Here is a 12,912-nt window from a genome sequence, read left to right as displayed (position 1 = left end):
AGGATGTTAGGATATTCATGGTGTGCTGTTGTAGATTTCCTCTCCAGGAGTTTCCCCATGAAAGGAGGCTGGGTTCAGGCTGTTGCCCTGGGAGTCCAACGTAGACATAAAAAAGGTCTAGTTGAGACAAAAATCACCTCTAAGGTGACCCAGTACCTAAACTTGAACTTCCAATTTAAAGGGGAGCTGTAGAGGGCTTGGGAAGAATTTTAAAAATTGATTCCATTTGTTAGAAGCATATTCCTAACTTAGCTTTTTTCTCTATCTTACATATGACAAATTTCGTTCTTGTGACTCTGAAAAAGTTGTTGTTGAGTCTGTCCCATGGCTTTTTGACAAGAGGCAAATAGATTTTTCTCTACCAGAATCAGCTCTAGGGAAGGTGATTTGACTGTATCTTTCTCCATTTCTTATTAATGTCCATGCATTTCTTTCTGTTGCCAATATGACTTCGTTGTATGCCTTTCAAGAGCATCTAAAAATTTATTTTTGAGAGGCAGAGAGGGATGGGGGGGGAGAGAGAGATATTCCACCTGCCAGTTAATTACCCAAATGACCCAGCTGAGACTGGGTCATGGGATCCAGGAACTCAATCCCAGCCTCCCACATGGGTGTCAGGAACCCAATTACTTGAGCAAGCCCCACCACTTCCCTAGCCTATGTTAGCAGGAAGGTGGGATCAGGAGCTGGAGCTGGGACTCCAACTCAGGAATGTGATAAACAAATACTCTGATACAGGATGTAGGCATCTTAACCACTAATGTAAATGTTCCCCCATTTAAGAGCATTATGAAAGAAAATTCCATTCCTAATTCTTCACCTCCATTGACATATTTTTGAAGGATTTGCTTTTTGTGCTTCAAGCATAGCAACCATAATGAGGGTGTAAATGGTAGCTGTTTGTTGCATACTTACCATTTTCCTGTCTGTCTACCTATGTTCTATCTAATCTGCCTGACATTCCTTACTGTAGTGCAGAGATTGTTTGGGTTGCTGGTACACAAACCCCTTTCCAAAGTAGTGTAAATAAAAAGGGGGGCGAATTGGCTCACGGAACTGAGAAATGTAGAGTAGATCTTGCTTTCCTCCTACTGACACAGCCTAGCAGTAGGTCTCATCTCTCTTACCGCTCTTGCTTTGCCTTTTGCTTTGCTTCACTCAGGGCCAGCACCACCATCTTATTGGCTTCAGCAGCTAAAGGCTTGCATGTGCGCAGCCCCAAATCCACAGAAAGAGTGATTCAAGAATCAACTGCTGTGGTGGATGGGGTGGAGCCTTGTTGCTTTGGCCAGGCCTGGCTTCTGCCCATCCCTTAAGTGAAATTAACTTCAAGTTGCAATGACTTTGAACAGCCCTTGTCTTCTTGACTGTTGAGGAATAGTTGTGTGTGTGTGTGTGTGTGTGTGTAAGTTTTGAACTTTTTACTTAGTATAGAGTTTGTCTTCTGTGTATAAAGTTAATCAAAAATGGATCTTAATGGAGAATGGGACTGGGAATGGTAGAAGGAGGAGGAGGAGGGGTAGGAGTGTGGGTGGGAGGGCGGGTATGGTAGGAAGAATCACTGTATTCTTAAAGTTGTACTTACGAAATGCATAAAGTTTGTATTACTTAAATAAAAGGTTTCTTTGGGGTAGGGGGAAAAAAAAAGTCTGGCTAGTAAACAAGATATTTGCATACATACTACACAGCATGTTATGTTACCTTCCAGCTACCAGACCAACCCAGACTCATCTTTAAAAATAGCTGAAATTTCAAATACACATTAAAATGCTGCAAACTGAAAAGATAAAAATAAAATGATAGGCTCACTGCCTTGTGTGAGCTGGGCATTTCTTATCCACAGAGTCACCTCTGGTGTCCTGTCTTTTTTTTTTTTTTTTTTTTAAAGATTTATTTATTTATTTATTTGAGAGGTAGACTTACAGACAGTGAGAGGGAGAGACAGAGAGAGAGAGGTCTTTTGTCTGCTTGTTCACTCCCCAAATGGCCACAACAGCCGGAGCTGCACTGATCCAAAGCCAGGAGCCAGAGCTTCTTCCAGGTCTTCCGTGTGGGTACAGGGGTCCAAGGACTTGCGCCATCCTCCACTGCCTTCCCAGGCCTTAGCAGAGAGCTGGATGGGAAGAGGAGCAGCCGGGACTAGAACCGGCGCCCATATGGGATGCTGGCGGCGCAGGCGGAGGATTAACCTGCTGTGCCACAGCACCAGCCCCTGATGTCCTGTCTTGAGAGCTTACCTGTGTCTTTCCTGAACCTGGTCATTGATACCTGCTTGAAAGCTGAAGAGTAAGCAGCTCAGTACGTTTTCCACCTGAGACCCCAAAAGGAATTGGGCCTTGATGTGCACCTGTGCTGAGCTGCCTCATAGTACCTCTAAGGGACAGGCATGCATGACCTCTTCAAGTGTCATTTCCCTCTGTTTCTCCTGGTGTTTTCCTGGCCTGTCCTTCTCACAGCCTCTTCCCTTTTGAATGCCCTTTTTAAAGTATTAATGAAATTGAAATTCATTTTTGAATTTCTCTGTCTCTTCTCTGGTTCTCTCTTTTGCTTTGTCTGTATCAGGAGTGTCATTCTTGAGATAATCATAAATGCCGGGCTAGCTTTGGGCAGCATGCTTTTGGGCTGAAAGAATGGAAGATGAATCATCACTGTGCAGTTTGAATGTATTTCAAGTTCTTATCTTTTGTGGTGCCAAAAGGACAAAATAGCACTCTATTGCCAGCCAGGTTGAAAATGCTTATGTCTCCTGTATTCTGGTAAAAAGATTTCTTTCTTTCTTTCTCTCTCTCTCTCCCTTTTTTTTTGACAGGCAGAGTTAGACAGTGAGAGAGAGAGAGACAGAGAGAAAGGTCTTCCTTCCATTGGTTCACCTCCCAAAATGGTGTGCTGCGCCGATCCGAAGCCAGGAGCCAGGTGCTTCCTCCTGGTCTCCCATGCGGGTACAGGGCCCAAGGACCTGGGCCATCCTCTACTGCACTCCCGGGCCACAGCAGAGAGCTGGACTGGAAGAGGAGCAACTGGGACAGAATCCAGCGCCCCAACCGGGACTAGAACCTGGGGTGCTGGCGCCACAGGCGGAGGGTTAGCCAAGTGATCCTTGGCGCCAGCCATCTTGCTTTCTTTTCTGTATGTGGCTATTGAAGGATTTTCTCACAGAGCACAACAGAATAGGACAGGATCTATTTAACAGTGGCCCTTGTTTACTGGATTGGGAGAGATCTGTGTGTCCCACTTCCCATATTTTGTTGGAAAAAGGAAGGAGAACATTGAAGAAAAAGAATTTTTACCCATCTAGTCAATTCAGCGAGTGTGGTTTGCACTTTTCTGTCTTGCTATTTAGGCACCATACAGCTTTGGTCAAAGTTAAAAGCTAAGGACTGGCATTGTGGCATAATGGATAAAGCTGCCACCTCTGACACTGGGATCCTGCTTGGGTGCGGGTTTGTGTTCCAGCTGCTCTACTTTCAGTCAAGCTCCCTGCTAATGTCCTGAGAAAAGTGGGAGAAGCTGGCTCAAATACTTAGGCCCCTGCCACCAGGTGGGAGACCTGGATGGAGCTCTTGGTTCCTTGCTTTGGCCTGGCTCAGCCCTGGCCATCGCAGCCACTTGGAGGAGTGAACCAGTGGATGGAAGACTGCCCCCCCCAACTCTGATTTTCAAATATATAAATAAATCATAAGCAGAAATTAAAAGCTAGAGGGGAATAGATAGCCAATGATATATTTGGATAAATGAGCAAAATGACTTATTTCTAATTATTCTGATCTATAGGCATAAGATAGTTTACCATTTGTTAGGCCTTCTTTCATTTTTCTCAATAGTGTTATATAATTTTCATCATATATATTTAAAATACGTTTTGTTAAAGTTATTGTTAAATAAAATATTTTTCCAGATGCTATCATTGTTTGTCTTTCTTTCTTTCTTTTTTTTTTTTTTAAGATTTATTTATTTATTTATTTACAAGTCAGAGTTACACAGAGAGAGGCGATGCAGAGAGAAAGAGAGAGGTCTTCCATCCGATGGCTCACTCCCCAGTTGGCCGCAACGGCTGAAGAGTTTTGTGTGTATTCCTAAAAGATATTGATGATTCTATGTTTAAGAATTTCTTTTAGATGGTTCTTTAAGCAAGCATATATCTGTTATAAGAATTAAACAAAACGGTATACAAAAGGCCCTAGCACAGAGCCCAATGCAGTAGTGGTGGATACCTTTTGTGAACTATCTTTGGTTGGAGGTCACTGGATGTCATGATTCAGAGCATAGTTTCTTGAGTTGGACAGACATGGAGTTGAACCCTGGCTTCCTCTTCCTTCTTGTTAGCTGTGTGACTTTGGGCACATAGGTAGATATACTAAATTGTTTCATAATAGTACTTCATTCTTAGGATTGTTGGAAAGATTTAATAAGAAGATACAAAACCAAATACAAGGTGTAGTAGCACTTAGGTACTACATGTGTATTAATTCTTGTTACTGGTAAATGGACTAAATGCAGTAATATTATGGAGGGGAGAAATTAGAAATATTGAACTACCCATCAGTAGGTGATTGGTTTAATGTAGCATGTGTGAGTGCTCTTTAAAATGTATTAGATTAATGTTGACATAGAAAAATATTTACTAAATGTTAGTAGTGGGCAAAGCAGTTTGTACACATGTGTATAAAATTGATGTTTATAAATGCAAAAAGTCTAGAACTGTATATAAATTATTCACAATTTAATTTGGGAATTTTGATTATTTATAATAGTACTTTAATATTGAAGTACTTCAATAGTACTTCAACTTAAAGTAGACATATGTGAGGAGAGATCAAATTATGAGAAATTCATATTATCTTTTAGTTATATTTTCCCATGAACTTTTTAAAGCTGCCCTCATGGTTTGTCAAGAAAAAAAGAATAAACATATTTCTGTCTTGGAGGAAAAGCAGGAAGTTTAAAAAAATTTAGGGTTATAATTGTCCTACTTTCTTAATTTGACCTCAGTTATTTTCATAGCCTTGTTAGATTTCATCATCTAATGAAGCCTTACACATTTTTATAAAGTAATAAAAACTTCTAAAAACAATCCGTGAAAAAAGATTGCCTCCATTCACATATTTTGCTTTCCTTCCTGTGGATTGCCATATTCATTATTGAATACCTGTGTTGGCCCAGGCTGTGCTCTAGGTGTTGGAAATACCAAAAAGAATGCATAGTGCATTGTACTCTGGTGTCCGAGAAAGAACAGATCTGTGAAGACCTGATTGCAGGGTGAGACGGAGTGAATGGCGAAGAAGGCCACAGTCAGCTCTTCCTGGACAGAGATGGGCAGGCTCTCAGAGAGGAGCTGACAGTATACTCCTGATTTCAGGACTGCAGAGTGGGATGTCAGACCAAGACGGATGACTTGCAGACAGCAGAAACAGCCTTTGCAAATGCTTGCAACTATGCAAGATCTAAAAGAAGAAATGTATGGATATTAATGATATACAGCTAGCCTTTGGGCTTGTTAGCCTTTCCCTGTGCAGCCTCCTTTTGGGATTGCTGCTGTTTTCTAGTTATGAGGCTGCCATGTTTCCCACAACCTTGGAGGAAAGTTAAAGTAATGGGGTGAGTGAATTGGAAAGCCTGGCAGGAGTAGTGGCTTCCACAAAATGACCCTGGTGCAGCGAAGCAGAAAGACAGTTGTGTTTGCTGTAGGAAAGGAGGCACTCCTTTCAGTGGTCTCCCATCAGACACAGCCTACCTAAGGAACAGGGAGAAAACAGGTTGCAGGCTAGGTCCCAGCTCCCACAGCAGATGGGCAATAAGTAGACCTTTCTTAGTTTCTGTGATGTTTGTTGGTCCTCAGTAGGTGAGTATTAACATTTTCCAAACAGACTTAATGACCCAAAGCTTGTAATTCCAAGTTCTAGACACCAGACCTGAAGTCTTTTGACTTATGTCTGCCACCCCTATACCCTAACCCATAGTCACAGTTGTGTACAGTGGTCTTGCTAGGATTTTTGATCCATAGCATCTGTTGTGGCTTTTTTTTTTTTTTTTTTTTTATTGTACTCTGCCCAGTTTGGCTAAAGTTTGGTTCTGAGCCACTGGGGCTGTACTGAGTCTTCTCCAGGGAATCGGGTATTTGAGTCAGTGGAGGCTGCTGAAGGGGTGAATCTGACCATACAGGGTCTGCCCTGGCCATTTTCCAACCTCGCTGCAGCATCTGGAGCACAATGTGGACATGCTCAGTTCTAAAAGTCTGGTTTGGGGGCTGGTGCTATGGCGTAGCAGCTAAAAGCTGCCGCCTGCTTTGCTGGCATCCCATGTGGGTGCCAGTTTGAGGCCTGGCTGCTCCACGTCTGATCCAGCTCTCTGCTATGGCCTGGGAAAGCAGTAGAAGATGGCCCAAATCCTTGGGTCCCTGCATCCACGTGGGAGACCCAGAAGAAGCTCCTGGCTCCTGGCTTCAGATTGGTACAGCTCCAGCCGTTGTGGCCAGTTGGGGAGTGAACTAGCCAATGGAAGACCTCTCTCTCTCTCACTGCCTCTCCTCCTCTCTGTGTGTGACTCTGACTTGCAAATAAATAAATAAATCTTAAAAAAAAAGAAGAAGAAGAAGAATATGGGCCAGGTCCTTGGGCCCCTGAACCCATGTAGGAGACCCAGAAGAAGCTCCTGGCTTCAGATCAGCCCATGTGTGGCCATTGTGGCCATTTGGGGAGTGAACCAGCAGGTGGAAGACCTCTCTCTGCCTCTGCCTCTCTGTAACTCCGCCTTTCAAATAAATAAAATTAATTAAAAAAAAAAAAGTCTGGTTTGTTTTAAAGTCAATGGGTAACTGTGTACTCTGCCCTTTCTGGTTCTTTTTATCTCCCCAAGAATTCTGTCTTCGTGTTTTAGAATCTCTTTTGCATCAGTAGTACTTTGTGGCGTGCTCTTTTGATGCTATTTCCCCCTTTTCTGTGTCTATTAAACCAGGTTGCCAGGAGTAGGGTTCTTGGAAGTTGTATAAAAATTACAGTATCGCTCTGTAGAAAATTCATGAGTCATTTTAAAGTGTCTTTATCTGGTACTGGAAAAGCAGAGATGGAGTAGAGGTGCTGGTGGCTGGGTATTGCTGGCTCCGATTAGCTTATAGCAGGTTTCTATCCAGATGGTCTACTGACAGACATGGCCCACAAGTGGCAGCCTGTGCAGTGCGGCTAAAGATAAGAATTAGTTGTTTCCTTGGGCTCGGTGGGGAACATAACCTTTGTAAAGATCATATTCTGTGCAACATGTTGTATGTGAAAATCTAAAAAATTTATATAGTGGTACAAGCTTATTTTCAGGGTGGGCATTTGGCTTAGCAGTTAAGCCACCAATTTGAATGCCACAATGCTGTCCCCTTATAGATATGTTGATTTTTACCAGCCCACGGATCTTTTTCCTTAATTTTCAATATACCTTGCAGAATACTGGTTGGATTCACTGCTATTTAAAAACTTAAAAGTTAACAAAGTTATAAAAATAATTCAACTTTGCTGAAAGAAACATGTGACAAGAAGCATTTTTTCCACCTCTGACATTAATTACAATTTAAAGATGATAATATGCAGTGATGGCAAGTTGTGACAGGCTGGGCATTCCTTTGAACTCCTGGGAGGGAAAATATACCTTTATATGATCTTTCCAAAGATAGGTTTGGCCACGTACATTGAGCACTTTCATGCTCTTTGGCCTGGTAATATTGCTACTAGATTTTTTTTTTTTTTCATCTTAAAATTCAGACAGAAATGCATTTGGAAGTATGTTGTACTATTATTTCTAATGGTAGGGTACTATGTCTAGTAAGAGTGTTTCTGCTGTGGCATTTTCCAATTTAAAAGTACTATCTTACTATTAAAATGGTGTTTATGACAAATACATCATCATAAAGGAAAAGTTGGCATTTAAAGTAAATAGTGCTCCTAAATTTTATATATATATATATATATATATATATATATATATATATATATTCATTCTCATCTCAGCTGTTATATTGAAATGCACTATAAAAAATGGTCAGAGATAGTCCAAAATAGTGAAGTGACTGATTTTGGGTGGTGGTTTTATGAGAGATGGTTCTCTTTTTTATATTTCCTGTTTTCCCACATTAGAGTGGGAGGACATCTAAGTGATCTGTAAGGCCAGCTACTCTTTTATGTTCAGCTGACAAATGGGTCGTTTTTAACACTGGTTTATGTGCTTACTGTTCACTGTTCAGATAAGAACTTTGATGATGAAGATTCTGTGGATGGCAACAGGCCTTCCTCTGCCAGTTCTACATCATCCAAGGCTCCACCAAGCTCCCGGAGAAACGTTGGGATGGGTCCCACCCGCAGGCTGGGGTCATCCACCCTGGGATCCAAGTCATCAGGTGAGTGAGACCAGGCCCTGTGGTGCTTGCCTGTGGTGTCCCTCAGAAATAATGCAGGCCCCATGTGTAGCATAATTCCTGCCTGCTTGTCTTTAATTGTGTTGGCACTGTGCTGATAAGCCAGGGTGTACGTCTGAGCTGCTGTGTTAACTTTGCTGCCTTTCGGTAAAGCAGAGGCTATAGTAGAATGAAGCCACACAGTGGAAAGAATAGCTCTGAGATACAGAACAAGCGTACCCCAATGGAATTATTTGATTGCCTGGATCCAGCGATGCTTGGAACTGTCATAGGGCTTTTTGAGGCAATTTCTGTTTATTAAGACAACATCCTGAAGTCACATTGTACTTCTGTCTTTAAAATACATTTTTTCTTATAAATAGTATTTTTCTTGCGAGACCAGTGTGGATGTTGGGTTAAATAGATGGTAGGAGGTTAGTTCTCTGAAGCTTTGAAAATTGATTTACAAGGATTTCTTCCATAAATCCCTTCTGTCCCACCCTGTCTGGACAGCTTAACTTGTGATTGTACAGGATTCTCGTTTTGCTGTTGAGCTTTACATTGACATGCATATTTCCTACTTTTTAACCTCTGGTTCTAGAACTGTGCTCACTGATAACATTGGACTTTTAAACTAGTATTGGTGGGGGTCAGGAAGTTGGAGGTCCTGGACCTTGAGCCCCAGATGTCAAAGCTTGATGAGCTATGTAAAATTGGAAGAGGATTAGTGTCAGATCAGATGCTGTTTCTGGGTGGTCTTGGCTGGATTCGGAACTGGCCCTAGGCAGGTGATGTCTTGACCAGGTTAGCATGTGTCCTCTTGCCTCCTCCATGTCAGCATCTTTGCGGTGGAGGAGCTGTGTCCAAGGGCAGGGAGTAATGTCACCTTCACATCAAGGATAGCAGAAGGGGAAGTGTTGCTTTGTTTCCTTACTTCTTTATGCTATTTTTTTTTTGTGCATTAAAATTTTTTTTGTTATTGAGTTTAAAAATTCTTATAATACAAAATTAACCATTTTTAAAGGGAATTTTTTTTCACTGTTTCATTTGTCCTGTAGCATGTTTCAGTACTTTGTTCCTTTCCATGATTGAACAGTCTTTATAATCTTTCTTTTTGATCTGTTTTGGCCGATATTAGTTCCACAAAACTTGCTTCAAGCATGTCTGTGATCAGAACACTTTTTCTTCCCATCACACCCCCACACCTCTGCCAGAAGCCCCACTGGGTCCATTATGCCAAGTAGGCAGTCCTACTTTCATCCTTTTCCCATTTGTTTAATACCATAATCATGAATTTTCTGGTTAAGTGTCTAAGTGGCCCATCTGGACCCCAAACACCTATTGCGTATCTGGTAAGAAGTCCTTGGGAAAGCCTTTCAGGGCGGATGTTTGGCTCCACCTTTGTCACATGTAGGAATGCCTGGTTCAAGTCCTAGCTCCACTTCTGATCCAGTTTCCTGATAATGTACATGCTGGGGCACAGTAGGTAATGACTCAGATACTAGGGTTCCTGCTATCCAGGGGAGACATGGATTGCGTTCCAGGCTCCTGGCTTTGGCTTGGCACAGCTCTGGCTGTTGCAGGCATTTGGGAAGTGAACCAGTGGATGGAAGTTCACCAGTGGATGGAAGACCTCCCCCCTCTTGCCCCCACTGGCCTTTCAAGTGAAGTGAAAGCAAATAAATGAGAAAACTTTCTGAAAGTGTGGTCAGTGTAAATCACTAGTGGAGGTTACAAGGAAGATCAGAGACACCAATTCTGAAAGTGTTACATTAAAAAAAATAATATAGCATTACCTGATTTTAACATGTGGAATGGAGTTGATATTAACAAAAAGAAATAGCTTTCCCCTAATGACAACAGTTAACCTTTTACAGAGAAAGTGAAGGAGGCACAGAGAGATCTTCCATCTCCAAATGGCTGCCGTAACTAGGGCTGGGCCATGCTGAAACCAGGAGCCTGGAACTCCATCTGGGTTTCCCAGGCAGGTGGCAGGGGCCCAAGTATTTGGACCATCTCTGCTGCTTTCCCGGGTACATTAGCAGGGAACTGGGTTGAAAGTGGACCAACCAGGACTCGAACAAGTGCTAATATGGGATGCTGGCATCACAGGTGGCAGCTTAACCCACTGCACCACAGCACCAGCCCCAACAGTTAACTTTTAAGCATACATCTTAGAACAGCATTAGGAGACACTTAAACTGATGCTTACCTGAAAAGTTGACATCATTATCATGAGTTCAAGGAAATGAAATGTTTTAAGACTAACATGAAGTTAAAGTGAAATTTAAATCCTTTTTTTTTTTAAATCCTTTTAGAACTTATTTAATTATTTCAAATTTATTGTGCTGGATATCTCATAATAATAATTAATGTATTTCCTGAAGAATTAAAATTTTCTCTGTTTATTAGGAACCTTTCAAAAGGTTTATACATTAAGACAGTATACATTATCTAAATCCTTTAAACCCAGACTCTCTCTGACTAAACAAGTAGTCTCTTTAAGTGGCCTTATGCTATTTATGGTTTATATGGTGTTGTAGAGTTGCTGTGCTTCATCATCTTTTTTTAGTTTTCATTTATATTTATTTGAAAGGTAGAGTGATAGAGAGTCAAGGATCTTCCACCTACTGATTCACTGTCCAAATGCTCTCAACAGTTGGGGCTGGCTGATGCTGAAGCCAGGAACTTGCCAGGGACCCATGTACTTGAGCCATCATCTGCTGCTTTCCAGGATGCACATTAGTGGAAGTTTGATCCAAAGTGGAGGCAGGACTCCATCCCAGTCACTCTGATATGGGATGCAGGTTTCCCAAGCAGCAGCTTAACCTGCAGCACCACGTGCCCTTTCATGTGCTTCATCTTATAATGTTTGTCTGTTCCACAGTACTCTAAATTTATATAAAATCTTTTTAAAAAAGATTTCTGAATCTTCCAAACTGTAATTTTGTTTATGTACATTCAGATTTCTACAGTGTATGTTATAACCATTGTCTACATTTTAAAAATTTGTATTTTTACAGCTGCAAAAGAAGGTGCGGGTGCTGTTGATGAAGAGGACTTTATTAAAGCATTTGATGATGTACCTGTTGTGCAGGTGAGCAAGAATTAGCAAGAAGGACAGAATTAGTTTTCATTTTCCCTTTTCAGATTGGCCCCTTGTAGAGTTCTATCCCAGGTCAGATAATTTTAACTATCAAGTCCATATGAGAGCTGAAGTGCAGAGTGGAAAATACTGGATAGTTTTATAACTGAGCAAAAGTCAAGGTGGAAGGTGATCTTTCAGTGAGAAGAAGAGAGAAGTTGATTGCTTTAGTTTACAGGTCAGATCACCTAAAAGAGAAATATATATGATTAGGTTAAGTGGGGAAAGAAAGAAGCTTGCTTATTTGGGGTTTTTGTTAGAAAAAAATCATAAATTTGAAGGATTTTGTCTGAAAAACTTTAGAAAGTTGTTTAGTACAAGCATCTTTTTTTTATTATTTAGTAAATATGAAATTCCAAAGTACAGTTTATGGATTACAATGGCTTTCCCCCTCCATAATTTCCCTCCCACTCACACCCCTCCCATCTCCTGCTCCTGCTCCCTCTCCCATTCCATTCACATCAAGATTCATTTTCAATTATCTTTATATACAGAAGATCGATTTAGTATATATTAAGTAAAGATTTCATCAGTTTGCACCCACACAGAACATAAAGTGTAAAATACTGTTTCAGTACTAGCTATATCATTACTTCACATTGGACAACACATTAAGGACAGATCCCACATGAGAAATAAGTACACAGTGACTCCTGTTGTTGACCTAACAATTTGACACTCTTGTTTATGGCGGCAGTAATCTCCCTAGGCTCTAGTCATGAGTTGCCAAGGCTATGGAAGCCTTTTGAGTTCGCCGACTTCGATCATAGTCAGAGTGGAAGTTCTCTCCTCCCTTCCGAGAAAGGTACCTCCTCCTTTGATGGCCCCGTTCTTTCCACTGGGATCTCACTCGCAGAGATCTTTCATTTAGGTCTTTTTTTTTTCCTCCAGAGTGTCTTGGCTTTCCATGCCTAAAATACTCTCATGGGCTCTTCAGCCATCTTTGTAAAAACATCTTTGATGTTTCACTTATGTACTTACAAATAAAGCAAAGATTATTTATAAAAGTTGGGAAACTGTCATACTTTTTTTTCATAATATTTTAAAATGAATTCATATTTGTTTATTTGAAACTCCCCATATGCCCACAACAGCCATGGCTGGGCCAGAGCAAAGCCAAGAGCCTGGAACTCTGTCCAGGTCTCTTGTGAAGGTAACAGGGGCCTGAGCACTTGGACCATCATCTGCTGCCTTTCCAAGGCACATTAGCAGAAAGGTGGATTAGAAGCAGAATAGCTGGGACTTGAACCAGCACTCTGATATGGGATGCAGATCTCCCAAGTGATGGCTTCACCTCGTGTACACCAGTGCCTGCCCCAAGTCATACATTTTTGACAGCTTTGTTCCTCAAGTTTTCTTTCCCCCTCTCTATCTCTGTCTCTCTCCCCCCTTCCTC

The 12,912-nt window shown here is 41.4% G+C and overlaps 1 protein-coding gene across 1 annotated transcript in view; it reads left to right on the top strand.

Moving 5' to 3' along the window:
* CLASP1 (cytoplasmic linker associated protein 1) overlaps positions 1-12,912 on the top strand; it is a 291,310-nt gene that overhangs the window by 163,173 nt on the left and 115,225 nt on the right. Inside the window, exons 9-10 of the mRNA XM_062178774.1 lie at positions 8,222-8,374; positions 11,395-11,468. Coding sequence (XP_062034758.1) covers positions 8,222-8,374; positions 11,395-11,468 — 227 coding nt within the window. The remainder of the gene's footprint in view (positions 1-8,221; positions 8,375-11,394; positions 11,469-12,912) is intronic.

The sequence above is a fragment of the Lepus europaeus genome, chromosome 1 (assembly GCF_033115175.1).
Source record: "Lepus europaeus isolate LE1 chromosome 1, mLepTim1.pri, whole genome shotgun sequence".
Lineage (NCBI taxonomy): Eukaryota > Metazoa > Chordata > Mammalia > Lagomorpha > Leporidae > Lepus > Lepus europaeus.
Note: the sequence above shows the minus strand (reverse complement) of the source record. Positions and strands in the feature narration are given on the sequence as shown.